The sequence below is a fragment of the Haliotis rufescens genome, unplaced genomic scaffold (genome assembly GCF_023055435.1).
Source record: "Haliotis rufescens isolate VD_foot unplaced genomic scaffold, xgHalRufe1.0.p SCAF_6, whole genome shotgun sequence".
Lineage (NCBI taxonomy): Eukaryota > Metazoa > Mollusca > Gastropoda > Lepetellida > Haliotidae > Haliotis > Haliotis rufescens.
Window position 1 is genome coordinate 34481067 of NW_025964334.1, and position 24870 is coordinate 34505936.

Below are 24870 nucleotides of genomic sequence, written 5' to 3' on the forward strand. Positions count from 1 at the left end.
ATGATAAAATCGTTTGAAATTAGACTTGTAGTTATTCCACATCTTTGTCATTGTTTATCTATGACATGTTCACAGGGCCTGACAAGCAGAACATTGCAGTTCAAGGACACTGGGAGATATCTGATATTCTCAACATCTATGTTTTTAGGTCTAACCTTTAGAATGATGTTTTAACTGTTAAGAGTACCATCATTTGATGCCTTTATAGTTGGACAATTTGTAATGTCTGAAAATGTCGCACCGAGAGAATATCAGAAATCAGTAGAGAGTTTGGTCCACCCCTGTCCCGAAATGTTTCACTCTGAATCTAAAACATTTACCCCAAATCCCGAATACTACAAAAACCTCAAAAGCACATGTTAGAATTCACTCTAAAAGTGCAGAATGTCAACCACAGACGAAAACCTACAGAACATATTCCTAGGTCATAAAAGGGTATGTCCAGGTTAGAATAGGTCTTCAGCAACATGCGACATGTTGACATGTTTAGTGACTTATATGTTTATTTGTTGTTTAATGTCGCACTCAGCAATATTCCAGCTATATGACGGCGGTCTGTAAATAATCAAGTCTGGACCAGACAATCCAGTGATTGACATCATGAGCATCGATCCGCGCAATTGGGATCGATGACATGCATCAACCAAGTCAGCGAGCCTGACCACCCGATCCCGTTAGTCGCCTTTTACGACAAGCATATGATTCCTCCTTTGATCGAAGGCCCGTGAAGACCTGGGGTAGAATAGGTCTTCAGATCAGCAACCAACGCTTGCCATAAAAGGCGACTATGCTTGATGTAAGAGGCGACTAACGGGATCGGGGGGTCAGGCTCGTTGACTTGGTTGATGCATATCATCGATCCCAATAGTGTAGATCGATGCTCATGATGTCAATCACTGGATTGTCTGATCCAGACTTGATTATTTACAGACTGCCCTCATATCACTGAAATATCGCTGAGTGTGGCGTTAAACAATTTCAATTTACAGTATATGGAAATATGAACAATAAAATGCCTCCCACCTCAAATGTGTTTAAATTTGTATGAAAATTTAATAATTAATTAACAGTGGCCTAATCAGCCTATAACTATGCTATCCATATGAAGTAGCGGTTGATATGTGCGCACCAAAGTGAGTGGTGTTCAATTAAACAGAATCATAACTTTCTAAAACGCCTTGTTGACAAATAAGCTCATAGTTAAGGTAAGACATCCATCTGTTTCCCCCCTCATAAATATACATAATTAAAAGGATTGAGCGGTAATGCATACATATATAACTTTAGGAGGGGGGTATGGGCGGAAGTCTTTCCATATATCACTCTGTTGGTTGTATTTTTCTTCCATGAATTTAGTCCCGTTTACCTCAAATCATCCCAGCCAGCACTTCATTACTTAATAGGGGCAGTCGGGTAGCCTAGTGGTTAAAGCGTTCGCTCGTCACACCGAAGACCCGGGTTCGATTCCCGACATGGATACAACATGTGAAGCTCATTTCTGGTGTCCCCCACCGTGATATTGCTGGAATATTGCTAAAAGTGGCATAAAACCATACTCACTCACTCACTCATTATTTAATATTGCGTCGTGCAACTTGACATCTTGACCAAGAAATCCATCTAACAATAAAATGAACTGGTCATGCCAAATGACAATAAGAGACCCAGGCTGTTTAGTGTTTCAGGGATCGACAGCACCATTGTGTGCACCGCCTACAGCTGTTTGAGAGCTGCCTTGTGTCCGTCTCACACACCTGGACCCATGTTCAGGTGATCTGCAAGTCTTAATTATTGATCTGATCCGTCTCCAAGCTGGAAATAAATCCCAAACTAATTGCCTCGTCAGGGGACGCTGGTCATCACTGCGAGATGAGAGTTGCTCAACATGAACAGCTCTGTTGTCGTGGATGCCTGGTCGTGGACTGACCGTGAGACTGGCCTCTACTGTATGTCATCTATTTGTGTACATACAGAGAATTAGGAATTTAGAGGAAGACTGAGTCAGTTTGGGCTTTTCTTTTGTTAAGACGTAATTAGTACCGATCAACATATTTACTTCTTGAATATGCCAAGAGAGACCATTTTTTAAAAATTGATGTAAAAAATAACAATCTTCAAATTCTCAATAAAATGGTATTTCATCTTTTTAAAATTATCATAACGTCAATAAACAAAACAGCATCACCATTTTCCCCTTTTTTCATTTTTTTAATTAAGGTAAGGTTTTTCTTTAAACTTGAAAATACACTGATCTGCATTCAGGAATTATTGGTTGTCTGATCTTTGCAATCAAGCAAGCATTTCCCTGATGGAGATTGTTAACGGATGTTGTTATTTTCGTTGCCATGGAAACGCTAATAAATAAGAGACAGGGTATAGGTAGAACCTAATGTATCACCAAGACGATGTTTATAATGAGAATCAATTTACAGCCTTTATCCAAACCTGATGTATAGGAAGCTTTCAGAGAGCTGTATTGATTCTCTTCTTCTGTAATGTTAAAACAATTTTGAAGATATACTGTTGACGTAAGGCCATAAGGAATCAATTATCGGGGTTTCATCCCTGTCTGCGTCCCACCAAACAGCTTGCCTCTCATCATCTTGTTGTTCCCAAGTACATACGGATGAATAAGATAAGCATGTTATTATTATTATCACATTATACATCTATATACCGCAGGTGCCCAGGTACTAATATCTTCTCAAATGCAGTTTCTATTTGTTCCCCGACCAGTGGATCCGTTTGCATTCCAGTTATCATTCTCAACTCCCTGGGAAGTATACAACCCAAGCTGCCTATGGGTGCTAAAAGGTTTCTACATCCACTTCATATACCGAGTGACCGCCTCCGTGATCTAGTGGTAGAGCATCGGCCCTGAGAGCGGAGTCCCGGGTTCGATCCCCGACCGCGTCATACCAAAAGACGTTAAACGATGGTACTTGTTCTTACCCTGTCTGGCGCTCGGCATTAAAGGGCTCAAACAAGGACTGGTCGGCTCGGAGTCAGTATACTGTGTCTTAGTGGGGTATTCATGTTAAACTGCGGCATGGTATCTCAGTGAGCTAGCACTATAAATCGGCATCAGTCCGGACTAGTACAAGCAGCCACACACACACACACACGTGCATGCACGTCGCTATATAAGTGCAATAATGTTGTACGCGACATTAATCCCCTTTTCACCTCACCTCATATACCGAGTACATGACACTCTTGTGTCCCTGCTTGATGACATACACCATATGTGTAGTTCTGTGACATTCACTGACAGTCAATGTACACAGATGCCCCAAACTAGTCTGTCTCACAGTCCCTGAACCATATTATTTTCACTTCCACCTAGCCTTTCTGTAAAGCAAAAGCCCTAAAGGAAGCAAGTCTAGATTTCCTCAGGTTCTGAATCTCCCGTCTCGCTGGGTCACCTTTTCAATGTAAATGGAGTTATTTGTTTCTATCAAAATTAAACATTTTCAGAGACTAAGTGTTACTCTGGCCCTGAACATGTAAAACAGTTTGTTAAACAATATGAATAAAAAGTAAATTATTTTTTTTACAGTCCCAGCACCCCACCCCACTCCACCCCAGAATATCAAACACTCAGTCCCTAAAATGATCTCAATACTTCTTAAAACATGACAGCATATCGTGGAGTGAAAGATACATCCACAACAACAAGTCCACGCTGTTTTATAGATAGTTTTCTGTACGGATCGGGAACTACCAAAGGTACAACCAGCCAATCAAATCTGTAAACAAGATACATCACAATCAACATGTCCATATTATTTTTCTTATGACATTTTTTTCATGTCATACGATGACTAGTATGATGATCAATGACTCTACGTAATTTTGTTTTATTATTTTCACAAATAACACTTGTAGAGACGTTTGTGTGCAACATGCAGAAATACAATCCACTGACAGACCGTCACGTATACGAGTGACCCCTCTCAGGTGGTCACTTGTACGCGAGACGGGAGAGCCATCTCGCGTACACGTTACGTCCTCTACTGATGAGTATCACTAATTCTCAGCATCATCCTATATTTTTTATGCCCACAATAACCAGTAAGCCCACTCGACAAACTCGGTGACATGATTGCCACATCAGCACAAATCTGACTTCAAGAGCTTAATAACAGAGAGTATTGTTTACTTTCCTTTAAAACAAATTTATCCTCATTCATTTTGTATTTGCCGTCTGCTGCCATCAATTACTGCGGGACTTGTGTATTACACGTAAATCAATGTCTTCATGGTGGAGTTGCTGCTCAAACATAATGGAGCTGACATAAGCTACCAGCCCAAAAGCATGCTTGTCAATTACTTAAATTCATCCCGGAGGGACAGGTCCTCCATTAAGTAGATTTGTTGTATGAAAACATGCCTCAGTGTTTGACACGGATCAAATTGAAAAGTCAAGTTAAAACTGTTGCTGTGTATGTTGGCTTTGTCATGATACAGTATGTCAGGATATATCTGGGGGGTTCTCTTTCTGTGAAAGATGATTGATATATGATATTTATTAATACAATACTGGCTTATCAGTGAGTGAGGGAGTTCGGCTTTACGCTACTTTGAACATGGCGTGTCAGCGTGATGTTGGAGGTAAGTCCAAAGTGACGCAGGTTTTAGAGATTTATTACTTTAGAGAAATCCTTAGTGCATGAGTATAGTACTGACGAAGCTTGAAACGTAATAGGGATGGATCTGGAAACAAAATCCACAATCACAGGATTACGCCATGCCTGAGGACGTCTGTGTCTGATCGACTCTTTTATATGAACTTGAAGATTTGTTTGTTTGTTTGTTTGTTTGTTTAACCCTGAACTCAGCAATATTCCAGCTATATGATGGCGGCCTGTAAATAATCGAGTCTGGACAATCCAGATATTGAGATCCTGAGCATCAATCCAGACACTTGGGATCTATGACATGCATCAACCAAGTCAGCGAGCCTGACCACCCGATCCCGTCAGTGGCCACTTACGACAAGCATTGTCACCTTTTACGGCAAGCATGGGTTGCTGAAGACCTATTCTACCCCGGAGTATATATCCGATATATCCGACAGAATATCCTCCCTGCGACCTTGTGAACGAAACAAAGGAATCCACACTAAAAGCCATCCACCCTGTTTCAACAGCCTTCTGCAACAGTCTATGAATTTACTTTAATATCCGGCCAGTTCAGCAATGACACCCACCACCTCATCATAACCCATCCACTGACAAGCCAGGATACATTTTCTGTCACATTGATCATGACAGCCATTTTGATGTCCCATACTTGCTGTAAATGTACTGTGATGCACTGTCACTGACGTATTTCATAACAGGCATTCTCATTGTATGATGGTATAATTTAAATCTATTCTTTGTAAGCAGACTACAAGTGATGGTACTGCAGGCGATTTTGAAGGATGAGTTTGATACTTCCTATTTTATAAAATATGAGTGGTTAATTCTACTTATCATTACAACCGAGAAGTTTTCTCCATTTAGAGTGAGTGAGTGAGTGAGTGAGTGAGTGAGTGAGTGAGTGAGTGAGTGAGTGAGTGAGTGAGTGAGTTGGGTTGAATGCTGCTTTTAACAGTATTCCAGTTACATTGCGGCATGTCAGCTTAATGTGGGAGGAAAGTCCGAAGTCATACAGGTCTCAGATGTTTACCACTTAGGCAAAACCCACAAGCACGGGTATGGTGCTGACAAACCTAGAAACATAATTGGGGCGAACCCGGGATTCGAACCCACAATCATAGGTTTCTGACGTGCTCTAGAGACGCAACTCTGCACAGTGAATCGTGGCACCTCAGATGACTGGGCCACCCGTGCCCCCTCACCATTTAGAAAGCAATACACCAACATTGTTGAAATCTTATCATACAGCATGTGTAGGGATACATCTATTTCATGGCAGTCTGGAGCAAAACAAATAACCCAATAACTTCTTTGGGGAAAATCCATTGGCCAAGAAATACATTCCTGGAAACGACATTTGTTGACATATTTGACAACAATAACGATTAATTCTGTTCTACTGGATTATATCAGTGTTGTAGTTTTATAACTTAAGTCATTCACACCAATCCGCACTCACACTGATTAGACGTCACGTGACAGACAGCTCACTCAGGTGTTAAATGACTAGAACCGGACTTGGCGGTGTTACAAGATAAATCATGTTTTTGACAGTTGCATAACCGATGCCACCAGAAAAATGGATACCGTATTTGACGTAATAAGCTCTCAAAATTAGAAATTACAGGCGATCTGTAAATAGTTGAGTCTGGACCAGACAATCCAGTTTGACATCATGAGCATCGTTCCACGCAATTGGGATACGACGACATGCATCAACCAAGTCAGCGAGCCTGACCACCCGATTCCGTTAGTCGTCTCTTGCGACAAACATGTCGCCTTTTACGGCAAGCATGGGTTGCTAAAGACCTCTTCTACCCCGGATCTTCACGGGTCTACACTTAAAAACGACACAAGTTGTCAAACTTCACACAAAGTTTGATGCTTCATGTTTACAGCCATAAGTTTGTGTGTGTGAAGACTGTGAAAAACATTTGTATACCAGTTTGCGAAGTTTGACTAACTGTTGGTGAGAAATTGAATCGGTCTATTCTCATCAATATTTCGACCAACATGTGAGTGTTTTCAAACTCCATTTTGATGTGTGAATGGTTGTCACACATGTTGGTCAATTACAAATAATCAGACACGGCACAGACATCTCATCACTTATGTCGGCTGAACCGTGCAGATCGGGGGTAGAATAGGTCTTCAGCAACCAATACTTGCCGTAAAAGACGACTAACAGGATCGGGATCATGTTTCTGTACAGTTTCAAAGTATCTGCTCTTTCTCAAATATACTATGTTTTCAATTGTTTTATATCTTATGGACCCAGGTTAGCATTGATCTTCCGCAACCCATGCTTGCCGTAAAAGATGACTATGTTTGTCGTTTCAGGCGGCTAACTGAATCATGTAGTCAGACTGGCTGACTTGGTTCATGCATGTCATTGCATCCCAATTGTGTGGAACGGTGCTCATGTTATCAATCACTGGATTGTCTGGTCCAGACTCAGTTATTTACAGACAGCCTTTATATAACTGGAATATTGCTGAGTGCGGCGCTATACAAACAAAACAAACAAAACTTATGTCTGTTACAAAATGGTGCCACCTACCTGATGTGGGCCTCCCTTGGCCATAGGGGGGACGTGGCACTTTGGCGTTGACTTGACTAGACAGGGGGGCAGTGGGAACATGGAAGCACCGCCGGACCGCCTCCGAGCTGGTGAACGGCTGTTGCATGTACGACCCACCGGTGTGATCCATTGTGTTCTGAAGGTAAACATATAAAACACTCAGTAAATCACTTACACAATATTCATTTTGGAAACATTTGATTAAAATCACTTATGTAAGAAACAGAAATGTTTGAGCGAAGATACATTATGTCAGTTTGGCTGAATAATTGTATAGACATACAGAAATTATGGAATCCATGCATGTCAAAAATAGAATATGGTTTTCAAAAGATTGTTTCCTGTGCAAATAGATGCATTATTTTTATGATTCAGAATTATTATACATAAACAGATGGCTGGTTGGTTGAATGGATGTATGGATGGAAGGAATAAATAGATGACCAACTTAACCAAATGCAGGCAGACTTTTGTCTGCATCTATCTGCTGTAACAAAATGTACAAGTTTGTTTACCATGAGCTGTTTTTAACTGAAACTAAGTCCAAACTAATGTTATCTCTTGTCTTAAATATTTATTTTGTCAGTAGGCAGTAGAAACAAGAACACAATAGATATCAAGGTTACAAATTGTTAACTTTTTAGATTAATATTAAACTTTCAGCCTCAGTGACTTGGTTGATTGCTATCATTGTGTCCCACTGGCGCGAATCAATGCTCATGATATCAATCACTTGATTGTCTGGTCAAGACTTGATTATTTACAGACCAACGTCATATAGCTGGAATATTGCTGAGTGCGACGTTAAACAACAGACAAACAAACAAAACATTAACATCTTTGTGAAAGCCCTGTGGAACACTTTCCATAAAATACCATTTCTATTTCAGTATGCTGTTGCTGTTAATTAGATGCTTTAATCTGAGCAAAAATATATTTCTTTTACAATTTCGATGATAATTTTCTATGATATGAACACCATGTCATATCACAGCCATTTTGTATTTGTGGGTAGGGTGTCTTGTGAACAAAACCAATAGAAACTTAACATGTATTTGTTTGAAATATTTTTATTACATGTAACAATTTGCCAAAGAATTCCGAGGAAGACAAAAAGCATGATTACTTCTTTAAAATTAGTTGTAATTATCAATGTATATATCCATTCTGTTTCGTTTTATGAGAATCCCTTCCCACTGTAACAGGAACATCGGTACGAGACTTTAAGCTATAATACATGACAACAAAGAGTATTGTTTTTGTCACCATAATACTAAAAATTGACATGTTTAATAACTTGAAGTAGAAAATGGATAGTGAAACTGATACAAGAAATGGTAACATGAACTGTATCAATTGATGGATAGAATGCAATAAAATGAAGTGAGATACATTTGCTCAGAACAGGTGGGAACACATCAAATAACCAATTAGTTTCATAATATTTGATACAGTGTCGCCAAACATGCTATTGTGATGACAAATGGTATTTTTATGATAATTAAAACGATTATTCAAATATGCTTATTCAGAATATGAGAATAGGAATGTCTAATAGACATAATTAATCGCAGAGCCTGGTAACAGTCGACCCTGATAAACAAACACAAACAGATGAAACAATGTCTATGGGCTGAAAAAGTGAAAACTAACGACACATACCGTAGAAAATCAATAAATAAACACTATTCTCAATGGTTCAGAGCACCCGGCATATTTATGAATGGAAACGCACCTGTGAATTGTCATACAGTAATGATTAAACTTTAGGCGTCAAGTACACGTTTCAGAGAAGTCCCACTTGTGATAATAGAGTTATATTTAGTAAAACATTCACCACACATCGCAACAATTACGGCGTTTCCATGGTAAACAGTGGCTGAACGACTTACCTGGATTTAGGTCACCAGTTAGCGACACTCCGGTGACAATCTTGGACAGGTAGAGGCTTGAATGACTTCGAAGCGCGTTAACAGACTTTTCCTTATTTTCTTACATGTTTACATCGTGTTCATCTTGAATAAGTATCCATGTATCCCCTTATCTTACGGTAGACCTTCCTCCACGTGCAGTAGTCTAAATTTACTATTGTTTGTATGGTTGCCATAAGACCTAGTCCGCATGCGTACTCGGATTTGCTTAATTCCCGGACAGACCCGGGTCGCTGTGGCTATTTCTGGATGATGAGTAAGATTAGTAAACTGCTTACCCCGTCATTTTTAGATGTAAAGAATCCTAAACCATTTAAATTATTCATGAATCAAAACTTATAGACTTGTCTAAAGTAATTGGTGTTATGGTCGCTAACTTCTATCCATAATTAATATAAATTATTAGCGTTTAAATTATTAAATTTTCTACGACTTCCCTGCAGTGATTTATGAGAATACGAAATTCCCATTGGTATCGAATGGAGATGCTTGTGGTAATTTGCACTACTGGCAGATTAAATCGGGTTATTAAATAACACTTTGTAATATGTTTATTGAAATCTTGCAATGAATAAATGATTATCTCATTACAACGTCAAAACTTGGCACCAGTCCGAACAGCCTAGGCTGGTTCTACTGTCACTTTGGTGGTGGTGGTGGTGGTGGTGGTGGAGATGATGATGATGATGATGATGATGATATACTAAATAACAAACAACGACGATGATGATGGTGATAATGGTGATGATGGCGACGATGATAATAATAACAACAATATCAATATTAGTAAACATAATTATATAAGTTTGTATAAAAAAATCTGTTCCAACTTATGCCAGTCACTACCCTGGGTGCCTGGTCTTATCTGTAAAGGGGACTAAAAAATAAAATTTCAATTACAAAAAAAAACAGGGAAAAAAAAGTAATGATAATGACAACAACGAAGATATAAACAATACCACCAACAATAACGATCATAATTTGGCCAATGGATAAGGATGTAGCAGCAATTTTCCACGTCGCAAATCACAAACTAACACGTATAGAATTTCCATATCATCCTGCTAGATATGGATTACCGTATTTGACGTAATAATCGATCCGCTCTAATAAGCGCCCACGGCGTGTATAATGCGCACTCGTGTATTATGTGCACCCTTAATTATGGGCAATTAAATTCTGTTTGTTTGGTTGTTTGTTGTTTAACGCCGTTCTCAGCAATATTCCAGCTAAATGACGGCGGTCTGTAAACTAATCGAGTCTGGACCAGACAATCCAGTGATTGACATCATGAGCATCGATCCACGCAATTGGGATTGATGACATGTATCAACCAAGTCAGCGAGCCTGACCACCCGATCCCGTTAGTCGCCTTTTACGAAATTAAATTTCTTGAAAATATATCTGTCGTGTATAACACGCACAGACTTTTCTTCTGTATCATTTCAGGCTGTCAGCATAAACCACGAAATTTACGATCCTTCAACTATGTTGTTTTTTTCTCACCAAAATTTTATTCCAATAAGAGCCCCCTATTTCTAATTTTGAGAGCGTACTGAACGCTTATGACTTCGAATACGGTAAAGCAAACCCTGTTTCAAGTTTCAATGAACTGATGATCAGTTGTTTGGTAGGTAATTAGACTCAGCTTAAACATACTTATAACTGTATTTGAGAGCAGGCGAGGTTCGTTTAATGCCTTTTTAAAACCGAAATCTAGTTATATAACGGCGTGAAGATCCGGATTAGAAGTATCTCCAGCAATCCACGCTTGTCGTGTGAGGCGACTAACGGGATCGGGTGGTCAGGCTCGCTGACTTGCTTGATGCATGTCATCGATCCCAATTGCGTGGGTCGATGCTCATGGTGTCAATCGCTGGATTGTCTGGTCTAGATTCGAGTATTTACAGATCGACGTCATACAGGTGGAATATTGCTGAGTGCGGCGTTAAACAACAAACAAACAAAATTAAAAACAAAAATCACGGGGTGTCAGCTTGATGTTAAAATTTCAGACATTTACCACTTTTGCGAAACAGACAAGGACACGGGTAACTTTGTAACATAATCAAAGCGAATGTGGGATTCGAACCCACAATCGTAGGACTCTGACAAGCCTAAGGGACGCAACTCTTCACAACGCTTAGTGGCATCTCAGACGGCCGGGACACCTGTGTCCCTGACAATGGGAGGGGTATATAGTCGCCTGCCATAAACCATTATGTAAATACAGGTGCTGACAGGTAACTGGAGATCAGAGCGCCGCTTCCAAGGCAGTGTTCAACGCGTGGAAGAGAGCAGACAGGTGGTACACGACAACAGTTGAGGGGAGGCGATAAGACCGTCTGAGCTCTTTACGTAAAAGTTATGTAGTTTTATATCAGGGCTCCGTTCCACATAGCGATCTTAACACTACGACTACCGTAGGTCTATGTAAATGTATGGGGGTTATGATCGTGTTAGCGTTAAGATCGATCGCTTTGTGGAACAACGCCCATGCCTGTAGAAAAAAAATGAGTACCATATGTAATTTTCCTTAGATTAATTCTCGCCGATTTTCTCCAATAAAATATCGTTTTCCGTTATTTAATAAACGTTATCATGAACAATCACACCTATTCCACTAAATAAGAATGTGCGAGTATGGTTTTAAGCCGATTTTGGCAGTACAGTAAACTACGGTTATAACGAACACGCTTATAACGAACTGGCGGGTATAACGAACTGGTTTTTAGGTCCCTGCCATTTGCTGTATATATTGTGTATATATGCTTATAACAAATTACGGTTATAACGAACTAGAATTTGTAGTCCCTTTGAGTTCGCTATAACCGTAGTTTACTGTATTACAAAATATCACAGCTGTGCGACACCAGGCTGTGGTCTAAATTGAATAATGTTTGTATACGGTTGCCATACAACCATGCGGAGAATCGAACCCAGGACGTGACGAGCCAACGCTTTAGCCACTAGGCTACTCCATCGCCCATCAGTTTTTAAGAAAACAGACGGAATTATTATTTGAAATTACTTACTGTGTGTAAACGGAGCGACCTTTTCCGTTAAACAATATTTCCTTGATATGGGCGTGCACAACAGCTAAAAAAACCAAAACTGTTTCAATGTCTATGTCAGCGCGAAAAGTCGAATCCGCACTAAAAGGGACGAAATGCACCTACCGCTGATTAAATGTGTCAAATAATATTGCTGATTTTCATTAGGCGTGTGATAAACGGCTTTTCAGTCCGACTACTAATAATACACTGTTAAACAAAATATTTAAAAGAGTATTTAGTTAGATATTTATTATGTTACTATTTGTTTAATACTGTGGAAGGGGCTGTCAAAATGGGCACAAAGTGTTAACCAGTTTCATATATTAGCTGGTTGATACCTGTTTTATATGCTGGTAGGATTAATGGCCTCCATTTCTGTTCGTTATGTCAGAGTGACATTTATTATTAATTCATTGTACCAAATTTCCTCTAATTGACGCCGCCTGGACTCCACATTTGTAGAATATGAACCGGGTCTAGTTGTAAAGGGCGCTAAAGTAGCCCAGTAGCTAAAACGTTCGCTGGTCACGCTGAAGGCCCAGGTTCGATTCCCAACGTGGGTACAATGTATGAGCTCATTTCTGTTGTCCCCCGTTATCATAGTACTGGAGTATTGTTAAGAGGGGCGAAAAAACATACAGACAGAGCAATGAAAACGGCCCGGATGAACGCCGGATAACAACAACAACAACAACAACAACAACAACAACAACACTGAACCCTACTCTCAACTACCACGCCATAAGAGATCCGTCCGTGCTTCCTTGAGAAGTGGCTTTATGTAATTTTAATGTTTTTATCAAGAATCATTCTTGATTTAACTGACTCTCATAACCCGTGTGCGTGGCGTTTGTACATGTGTCTTAATGTATCATGCTCCGTTGCCTTTTATCTTCTTTATATACAAAAGGTTCGACAAAAATAAACCACATTGTGTTATATTGTATTGTAAAAGGGGAAATACGGTACCTCCCTTGTCGTGACCCCAATAGTGTTATATGAACTTGCTATTCCAATGTAAACACGCAAACACAAGGCCATGTACAGCTTCGTCTGAACCGTGTTCACGTGCACCTCTCTTGTCTCTGTATAGGGGCGGTCGGGTAGCCTGGTGGTTAAAGCATTGGCTCGTCACGCCGAAGACCCGGGTTCGAGTCCCGACATGGGTACAACGTGTGAAGCCCATTTCTGGTGTCCCCCGCCGTGATATTGCTGGAATATTGCTAAAAAAAGCGGCGTAAAACCATACTCACTCACTCTTGTCTCTGTTTGAGTCGTGGGACAACGCTCAAGTTGACAGCCTAGTAGTTAGAACGGTCGCACGTCCGAAGGCCCAGGTTCGATTCCCAAAATGGGTACAATGTGTGAAGCCCATTTCTGATGTCCCCCGCCGTGATATTGCTAAAAGTGGCGTAGAACCATACTCACTCACTCAAGGTTTGGGTCGACAAAAAACCACACCGGATAATTGACTATGTCAATAACATAGATGCGTTTGATGGTATATACTGCCACAATTTCTCAAGACAAAGTTAGTTTTAAGATGACATGCGTTTAACGTTGCTTTCAAGATTATTGCACTTATAGAGCGCGTTTATTTGCGTGCGTGTGTGTGCGTGTGTGTGCGTGTGTATGTGTGCGTGCGTGTGTGTGTGTACTAGTCTTGACTAATGCTGTTTTTATAGTGATTGCCAACTCAGCCTTAGTATACTGACTCCGAGCCGACCAGTCCTTGCTTTACCCCCTTAATGCCGAGCGCCAGGCAGGGTAACAACAAATACCACCTTTTAACGTCTTTTTATCGTTCGTCTTTACCATACCTGTGGTGTCACGCTTCGGGGACCTACAATCACTTTGGGCGCCTCCGCGGTGATATAACTGAAAGAGAGTTCATCCAACGTCGCACCCAACTCACTCACTCCTGTCTTTATCAATAATCAAACTTTACTAAGACTTGTCAGAGGGGTACTCAAAGTACGTGATCTAGACTACCAGTTGTCGGACTTTTATTCTTGTGGAAGCTTCGGTGGCTGAGTGGGTTAGATCGCTGACTTTGTGTGCTGGCGAGTAGGTGCCTCACTCTGGCAAGTGTGGGTTCGAATCCCGGACGGGACTCAACCCAAAAAAGTACGAGAATCTGTACTTTACTAAGAAAGTGTTATCCCAAATATAACATTTGTTAAATAATCAAACTTGTTTTACACATCGATATGTAAACTCCTCAAACGAGATAAGAGCCCAGTCTCCAGGCTTGACTCAAGGGGCCGCTATGTTGAAGGGATCACCGCCACCTCTTGCTTAGCTGCATTGTCATAAACTGAAAGGGTTTACATGACAAACGGCGCATAAAACCTAGGATATTCTGGAGATTAGCTGTGTATTTAGACTGTGGTTAATCTAAACACGCAACCTGGGAATTGAGAAAGTGGGAAACTCCGAGGCTTTACGAGAAAACGTTTTCAGGTTTAGGTGTAGGGTCACATTATTTATGAATAATAAGCAGAACGTCGGATGACGTCACCCATGACCGTTGTGTTATGTATTAATGCGCCACTGCGATCGTGAAAACTGACAAAATGCGATTTTAGGGTGTGTAAGAAACAGATTACTGCACTCGTGCCTGTCAGATACCATTTATGTTACAACTCGTTGTTACAAAGCGTATCTAACTCGCTTTTGCTCGTTAGATACGTTTTGAAACAACTCGTTGTAAGATAAATGGTATCTGACAGACACTCGTGTAGTAATCTCTCTCTCTCTCTCTGTATATCTATCTATCTATCTATCTATACACAGATAGAGAGAGAGAGAGAGACAGAGAGAGAGAGAGAGAGAGAGAGAGAGAGAGAGAGAGAGAGAGAGAGAGAGAGAGAGAGAGAGACCTATGTTTGTCGTAAGAGGCGACTTTATGGATCGAGGCACATGCATGTTATCGTATCCCGGCGTTTTGGGGGCGTTTCTCATAATATCAATCACTAGATTGTCTGGTCCAGACTCGACTATGTACCGGCCGAGGTCGTACAGCTGGACTGACGCTGGGTTCGGTGTTAAACACTAAACAAATCTCCTATCAAAATGGGATGTATGTATAAGGTACTCAGTTTACCTGGAAACCAGAGGCAAGACCTCAGACTTCCAAAGCATAAACATGATGTACATATTACGGCCGCTTCGATAAACATACTGAACAACAGTTAAGCTGTATAGATAGGATACTAATTTGTTTGTTTCTTTTAACGCCACACTCGGCAATATACCAGCTATATAGTGGAGGCCTGGAAAAAATCGAGTCTGGACCAGACAAACCAGTGATTGAAATTGTCACCAACAATCCACCCTGCGGGGTACGATGACACACTATCAACCAAGTCACTGAGCCTGATAATTCACCTGATAATTCACCTGATAATTCACCTGATAATTCACTTGATAATTCACCTGATAAGGGTCAGAAGGGGCCCTGAAACGTTTCAAACAAGAAGGAATTTGTTAGGCTAAACAAAATAATAGTCTCGGTTCTTAGGCACTGCCCGCATCATTATAAAGTCCGTGGCACGTTTCGTTTTTGTTTCCGACGGCGGTCTGTTAATAATTACGTCTGAACAAGACAATCCAGTGATTGACATCACGATCTACGTAATTGGAGTATGATGACATGCATTAACGAAGTCAGCGAGCCTGACTACATGCCACCGTTAGCCGCCTAAAACGACAAGCATGGGTTGCTGAAGATCAATTCTACAACCCGGGTCTGCACGGGTACATACGATGCTAAACAATTGACAACATAGTATATTTTGGAGAGAGCAGATGCTTTGAAACTGCACAGAAACAAGAAACCAGTAGGCTTTGTACATGCACGTGGCGTTCACTTCAACATATTCCTTACATTTTGTAATAATGTTTAGACCCGAACCGTTTTATGCCACGAACTTGAACGTTTCCCCTAGAACACCACACCTGTTCCTTTTCAAATGTTGCAGATGGTGCATGGCCAGTTTACTAAGATACTCGAAGCAATGAAATGTTGGAAGTGTTGATTTGAGTCTAACATCAACCTAAAAACGTTGATTTCCCCGAGACAAGGGCGTAAACCGACTATATACAAGTAACGCACAGGTATAGTCAGTTAACGCCCTTGCCTCGGGAAGATGTAGAACAGCTAAGAGTACTTTATATCGGCTATCCTCAATTACCCATTATATTATATGATATAATTATTAACAATACACTTAAAAATCGAGGATGATTTATAACAGTATGTCCAACTACTACAACACTTGAATGAATATGAAAACGAGGATGTAAACAAAAAATAAGTGAAAGTATATATTCAATAAAGAAATAATTATGTTTTGATGACATATATTTATTTTTATATCCCTTGTTACATTAAAGCACTCTGCAGCAGCCACTGTTCAAGAAACAATTGGATAACGTTTGCACTTTATGTTTTTGCACAAAGACATAAACATATAGTTTAATACCACCAAGCATTGTAAAATTTTCCCCGCCACGCACGCACGCACGCACGCACGCACGCACGCACGCACACTTTAATAAATGTTCAATAATATTATAATTTATACAAATTTTTATTTTAAAAAAAAAGAACTTTGTCACACCCTATAATCTATAATAGATGACCAGTCCTAAGTCATCCGCGCACTGAAACAGGCAACAAATGGCTTTGGCCTCAGTATATATATAATACATTATACGAGTGATGTGCGAGTGTTACATACACCAAGCACTCGATCGAGAGAAGTCAACATAATGAATATTTCACCAAAGCCCTGTTGGATATTACGACGAAACGCATTAGACCAACTGGGTTGAAGCAAAATCAATAATATTTTATAACCAATGTAACCTATCCATGGTGTCATTTCTTTATACTGTTTTCGGCATTAAATTTGAATTTGTTTGAGTCTGTATTTCACAATGATATTTCCCATGTCGTAAATGTTATTGTTTGTTTGCCTGGAGACCCGGACGCTGTTCATTGTGGCGTTTCGAGCATCGTTTCGGGCATCGTATTTACCATCGTGGTCGGTCCCGATTAAACGATCCGGATTATAACTGGCGTTGTCCTACCGATATCTTCATACATCTAGGTGTGTTTCGAAGCCTTGGGTGCTTTGGCGATGATTTTCTTGTGCTAGAGGCGATCTATTGCTACAGTTTGTCTGAATTATGGTCATTTAGACGTGTAAACATGCTTGACCCTGTGTAGCTGTGGTTGATAGTTTTATTCTACATATGCACACAGTGACAGTGTTATCGATCGTACTTTCGATCAACTGATCAATATATACGTTGGAGTAATGGCATGAGGCGGGCAACGCTTTGGATGAGGATGCGTCTTATAGATTGTTCTTAAAGGGGCTATGCTCTAAGGTCAAACGCCTGATTCCAGTCAAGGTCTGGGCGATGTAATCAGTGAGCGCCATATGTGTGCCAGTGGTCACTGAGGAATTGTCTCTTTGCAGTGAAGATAATTATCAACTGCCAGATTGATCTACATCAGAACATTTGTGCAAGCAGCCGAACGAAGTGGGTATTCAAGGACAGGAAGACTTGAACCGTTTATGAATAAAAATGTCTTTATTGTTTTATTACATTGTTACCCTTTGACAATAGTGTCTACCGTCACGTGTATGATGTGAAGATGACGTCAGAGGGAAATGGGATGATTCTGAGAAGTATTTGTTTCAAAAATATATATGACCCCAAAAATGAAGACTTTACAATGTTTTCGTCCAATATTTAACTAGTAAAGTTCAAATGTAAACACTACACGTTGTGTATCATGTTGGAATTGAGTGAGGTGAGGTGAAATTTGGTTTAATGTCGCGACATGCATGCACGTGCCTGTGCGTGTTTGTGTGGCTGCTTTTGTACTAGTCCGGACTGATGCTGATGTATAGCGCTAGCTCACTGAGATACCATGCTTCAGTTTAACATGAATACCCCATTTAGACACAGTATAGTGACTCCGAGCCGACCAGTCCTTGTTTTTGCCCCTAAATGCCGAGCGCCAGACAGAGTAACAACAAGTACCATCTTTTAACGTCTTTTGGTATGACGCGGGATCGAACCCCAGACCTTCCACGGAAGCGGTCGTTGGAATTGGGAGGCACAACACTTGACTAATTCACCCGTCGTACACACACACACACATATATATGTGACAGATGAGGACAAAATACCACGCGCATCTGTGACAGATGAGGGCCAAATACCAGGTGAATTTGTGACAGATCAGGGCCAAATATACCAGGCGCATCTGTGGCAGATCTGAGCCAAATACCAGGTACATCTGTGACAGATAAAGGCCCAATTCCAGGTGCATCTGTGACAGATCAGGGCGGAATACCAGGCGAATCTGTGACAGGTCAGGGCCAAATATACCAGGCGCATCTGTGACAGATCAGGGCCAAATACCAGGTGCATCTGTGACTGATAGGGGAAAAATACCAGGTGCATCTGTGACTGATAGGGGACAAATACCAGGTGCATCTGTGACAGATCAAGGCCAAATACCAGGTGCATCTGTGACTGATAGGGGACAAATACCAGGTGCATCTGTGACAGATAAGGGCCCAATGCCAGGTGCATCTGTGACAGATCAGGGCCAAATACCAGGTGCATCTGTGACAGATAGGGGCCAAATACCAGGTGCATCTGTGACTGATAGGGGAAAAATACCAGGTGCATCTGTGACTGATAGGGGACAAATACCAGGTGCATCTGTGACAGATCAAGGCCAAATACCAGGTGCATCTGTGACTGATAGGGGACAAATACCAGGTGCATCTGGGACAGATAAGGGCCCAATGCCAGGTGTATCTGTGACAGATCAGGGCCAAATACCAGGTGCATCTGTGACAGATAAGGGCGGAATACCAGGTGCATCTGTGACAGATAAGGGCCCAATGCCAGGTGCATCTGTGACAGATCAGGGCCAAATACCAGGTGCATCTGTGACAGATAGGGGCCAAATACCAGGTGCATCTGTGACTGATAGGGGAAAAATACCAGGTGCATCTGTGACTGATAGGGGACAAATACCAGGTGCATCTGTGACAGATCAAGGCCAAATACCAGGTGCATCTGTGACTGATAGGGGACAAATACCAGGTGCATCTGGGACAGATAAGGGCCCAATGCCAGGTGTATCTGTGACAGATCAGGGCCAAATACCAGGTGCATCTGTGACAGATAAGGGCGGAATACCAGGTGCATCTGTGACAGATAAGGGCCCAATGCCAGGTGCATCTGTGACAGATCAGGGCCAAATACCAGGTGCATCTGTGACAGATAGGGGACAAATACCAGGTGCATCTGTGACAGATAGGGGACAAATACCAGGTGCATCTGTGACAGATAGGGGACAAATACCAGGTGCATCTGTGACAGATAAGGGCCAAATACCAGGTGCATCTGTGACTGATAGGGGACAAATACCAGGTGCATCTGTGACTGATAGGGGCCAAATACCAGGTGCATCTGTGACAGATCAGGGCCAAATACCAGGTGCATCTGTGACTGATCAGGGCCAAATACCAGGTGCATCTGTGACAGATAAGGGCCCAATGCCAGGTGCATCTGTGACAGATCAGGGCCAAATACCAGGTGCATCTGTGACAGATAAGGGCCGAATACCAGGTGCATCTGTGACAGATCAGGGCCAAATACCAGGTGCATCTGTGACAGATCAGGGCCAAATACCAGGCGCATCTGTGACAGATAAGGGCCCAATGCCAGGTGCATATGTGACAGATCAGGGCCAAATATACCAGGTGCATCTGTGACAGATCAGGGCCCAATGCCAGGTGCATTCGTGACAGATCAGGGCCCAATGCCATTTGCATCTGTGACAGATAAGGGCCAAATATACCAGGTGCATCTGTGACAGATCAGGGCCAAATACCAGGTGCATCTGTGACTGATAGGGGACAAATACCAGGTGCATCTGTGACAGATCAGGGCCAAATATACCAGGTGCATCTGTGACAGATATCTGTGTAGTGACATGAAGACATAAAATGAATGTATTATCGTTCACAGAGCTGTACGGCTGACCCGCAAAGTAATGTGACACTCAGGGTTCTTAAGCTGGAACATAAAACGAAATGTACATCTCACACTAGTGACAATACAGTGCTTGAAGGACTTACAACGTGTTACAAACAAGAAGTCACAACGTGTTATATATTACCTTCATACATTCACTGCAGGGAATATGATTTAAATCTACATTCATGCCTTGAACTGAAACCATGATACAACTTGAAACCCTTTAGATCGACTGCCGCACAACGCCACAGCAGGGCACGCCGTTACGGCTGTGTTTGTGTATACATGGCACAGGGCGCCGCATTCTGAACTCTCGTCTAAAGGCACTACTTATACGTGTGAAAACGAGACCAGGTAGACGTTCCATTATCAAAGTAGGTAAACACTAGGTTGGTGTGTATATCACCAGGTAAAACACCTTCGGGGTGTATGATCAGTTGAAAGCTATGTAAACGTAAATTAATACCTGGATTGTCAGTCAAGGGACAGATTTGCTTAGAGTTGTGTCTCGGAACCTTAATAAACATTAGTTGTGAAATTTGGGTAAATACATAATACGCTGTTTATGGAATGGTGAGACGTTCGTTTTGGATCTGTAATTATCACGTAGCTTACGTTGGTGTTTGAACGTTTTCGTGCGACATTCCGTCTTTTCATCGAACATACAGTTATGACTTACAAGGTGACACTGGTTGATTTCTGGGTTATGGATGCACCGACCACGGCAAAACATCAGCCGGTGGGAAAATGACATTGATAAATTTATTGATATTGTGATAAACAGGATAGTGAGTGAGTGAGTGAGTTGTGTTTAACGCCGCTTTTAACAGTATTCCAGTTATATCACGGCGTGTCAGCTTAATGTGGGAGGAAAGCCCGAAGTGATGCAGGTCTCAGACGTTAACCACTTCGGTGAAACCCACGAGCACGGGTATGGTACTGACAAACCTAGAAACGTAATCGGGGCGAACCGGGATTCGAACCCACAATCATAGGTTTCTGGCGTGCCCAAGGGACGCAACTCTGCACAGCGAATCGCGGCGCCTTAGACGACTGGGCCACCCGTGCCCCCTAAAACAGGATAGAATTACGTCATGGAATTCACCCGTAACATTATCAACAATATCAAGCCAATTTTGAAACAAATGGTTATGATTACAAAACAGATTGATGACAAACAAAATATAATGATTGGCGTTAAAACGCTTATGAAACTGAAGGGGGTTAAAATCAATCCATTTCTAATACATCTTGGACAAGTTCACAAGCATGCCTATGTCAAGGTATGGGAGTTATGATCGTCTTAGCCCTGAAGTCGCCATGTGGAACGGGGCCCTGGTCCGACGATCACCGATTTACTGTAGTTCGAGTGGGTCCAAATTGGGTCTGGTCCAGTGGGTGAGTGAGTGAGTGAGTGAGATTACTGAGTGAGTCAGTTATATGACGGCGTCTCAGCTTAATGTTGGAGGGAATACTGAAGTGATGCCGGTCTTACATTTAGGTGAAACACACAGGTATGGGTAATGTGCTGACAAACCTAGAAATGAAATATAATCAGGACGAATCAACGCCCGTAGGTTTCTTGCGATCCTGACACAACTAAGCACAGCGAATTGCAAAAGCCATGCCGAATCGCTTGGACGAGTTGCCAATATTGCGCCATATGATAGGAGGCAACATGACATTGACATAAGTGAACAAATTGAACAGTTTTCCAGTTATATTACCGCGTGTCAGCTTAATGAGGGAGGGGAGCCCCAGGTGACGCAGGTCTCAGACGGTTACCACTTCGGTCAAACCCATGAGCACAGGTATAATTCTAATCGGAGCGAACCACAGTGAATCGCAGAGCTTCAGACGAAAGGGCCACCACTGTCCCCTTTCCCAAATTGTAAAAAATAGGGCACTTTCTCTTTCTTTGTTGTTTAATGCTGCACTCAGCAATATTCCAGTTATAAGACGGCTGTCTGATAAGTCCAATCTGGGCCAGACAATCTAGTGATTAACATCATGAGCATAGATCTATCCAATTGGGATACTATGACATGCATCAACCAAGTCAGGGAGCCTGACCACCTTTTAGTTGCCTCTTACCACAAGCATGGGTTGATGAAGATCTACCTACATCTTCAGGGGCCAGGCCATTTTCACAGCAAGTGGATGACTTTCTGCTACCAAAGCACTGGATAAAATGTGAAGATAATTCACTTAAGTTTCTTTTCCTTAAATGAAATGATGCTAAAACTGTGACAAATATGTGACCTTGTCAGGCAGACCAGTGCTTGATAGCATGAGCAACAAAGTGAGTGTCCGGTTTAACACTGCTTTGAACAGTATTTCTCTTGAGCCAATTTAATTTTGGAGAAAACCTGAAAGTGATGCAGGTCTCATATGTTTACCACTTTGCTGAAACACACAAACCCAGGTATTGTGCTGATGAACTAATCAAGGCGAATCAAAGATTCAAGCTTACTTTTATTGGCATTCACCAGCATGCCTAAGGGAGCAACTGCACAGCAAATTCAGGGGCTGTAGACCACTTGGTCCCTCGGACACCATCAGACAGGTGGAGTGAGTATGCTTTTATGCCGCTTTTAGCAATATTCCAGCAATATCACTGTGGGGGCCACTAAAAATTGGCTTCACACACTGTACCCATGTCGGGATTCGAACCCAGGTCTTTGATGTGACAATCGAACCCTTTAACCGCTAGGCTACCCGACCGACCACAGATGGGTGGATATTGTATACCAAATGAAATTATAAATAACAAATATTTCAAGAATTGTATTCATATATATTTATTTTCTTATTATTCCATTCATATATATAATACATGACACCTGAGATTCTAAGGATACCAGTGTTAAACACTGGTTGTACGACACTAGGGCCTGTCTCAGCCAGAAAATACATTCCATCCTGCATATTCACCTTATACAGACAATCTCCCTACATGAACAAGTAAATACATTTAATGTTCCAATACTTGCATATAGTTTTTCAAAATGCATAGATCTATTTCAATAGAGGAAACATCATGTACTTTCGATTCACCAATACAATGCAGTCCGGGTTATATCCAAATTAACATCAATAATAAATATCATAAATATTTAAAAGCTGTCCAAATTGTTTTGACAACCCAACAAATTAATGATTCACCATATTCATCCTCATGGTATGTTTTTTACACATATTTAATCAAGTATACACCCAAAATAGAGTAAAGCACCTTTCTTTATATTTCATATAAAAAAAATTTAAAATTGATCCTGTTCTTATTTTGACAAATCACATTAATTTTGTTTAAAAAGTGACATACTCAATTTGAAATGCAGAAACCGAAAGATTATCTAATATGAGGTTTTGTTACTGCTTTCTTTGAATCCTATGATATGACAGTATTTGCAACCATTTTAGTTCTTGTACTCACCTGGAGGTTTTGGCGACATCCTTGACATTTATCTAAACATAGATATTTAAAAAAAATACATATAACTTTGAGATATGAAAATAAAGAAGGGGTGCCGCTTAACTATTTTCAAGGTGTATATAATATACATGTACTAGTATGTGTTTGGGCTTTCAACTTTCTGCCTGTTTGCATACCATGTAAGGATATGAAATGCACTCAATGTGTTTAGCTTGTATATAGAGAATCAAAAGACTCGAGGGTGAGATTCTATTTAACATCCAATATCATTCTTAAATAGAAATACTCGAAAAAATATATCAGTGATTTATGAAAGCGATATCTACAATGAAGATATCGTTGATCTCACCCAAGCGATATCTCATGAGGGAACCAGTTTTGGATGATGTACAAGGGTCACATACTGGTGTCAAGGTAAGTCAAACTGTTTGAAATTAAGGGGGTCCTGGAGTCCTTGAGGCTTGCTGCAAGAACGTCAGCATCTAGTACCCCTTCATTTCTTAACTTTTATAATTAGGGTTATCACAAAGACCCATTACCTTTCATGCTTATTTAAAAAACAAAACAAGGGTCAAGCAATAAATATGTCCAATCATCAATGACAGGAACACCATAGGCGATTCTTCAGATTCACTTTCTTTGCCATGGTCCTGTTAAGCTGACTTTTACAATCTTGCCTGGCTTTGAGAATAAATTTGATAATTAACTTAGACATAAGATTATACGAGATATTTTCCCCAATCTTTTCGGCTATCATGCCAGGTACATATGTACAAGAACACTGGAAATATGTAGATTGTAGACAAACATGCCAAGTACATTCAGAGTGGAGAGAAAGACAGAAGGACTGGAAGACAAGTAGAGTCTGATACAGAGATAGATATGTTGTATATGGTAATATCCAATCCCATAAACCAGCACAGTACCCAACCCTATTATTTCTCCCCACCCACATACCTCTAAATGACAAATTTAAATATGTAAAGGAATCAAATTATCACGTGCAAGAAGATGAAAACCAGATATAGGGAAAGCTGAATTATAGAATTGCCAAATTAATTCGGATCATCTATTATCAGTGCCATGGTAACCCATCAAATTAATATTTATAATTGTTGAATGACATAGGACCAGTGTG

The 24870-nt window shown here is 41.0% G+C and overlaps 1 protein-coding gene across 3 annotated transcripts in view; it reads right to left on the bottom strand.

Moving 5' to 3' along the window:
* LOC124117576 (lipoxygenase homology domain-containing protein 1-like) overlaps positions 1-9347 on the bottom strand; it is a 116715-nt gene extending 107368 nt beyond the window's left edge. For all 3 annotated transcript variants that reach the window (XM_048385527.1, XM_048385526.1, XM_048385525.1), the window contains exons 1-2: positions 9120-9347; positions 7207-7363 (exon numbers count right to left, since the gene is read on the bottom strand). In XM_048385527.1, the coding sequence (XP_048241484.1) occupies positions 7207-7357 (151 nt within the window). In that variant the 5' untranslated portion in view covers positions 7358-7363; positions 9120-9347. The remainder of the gene's footprint in view (positions 1-7206; positions 7364-9119) is intronic.
* Between the last annotated feature and the right edge of the window lie 15523 nt (positions 9348-24870).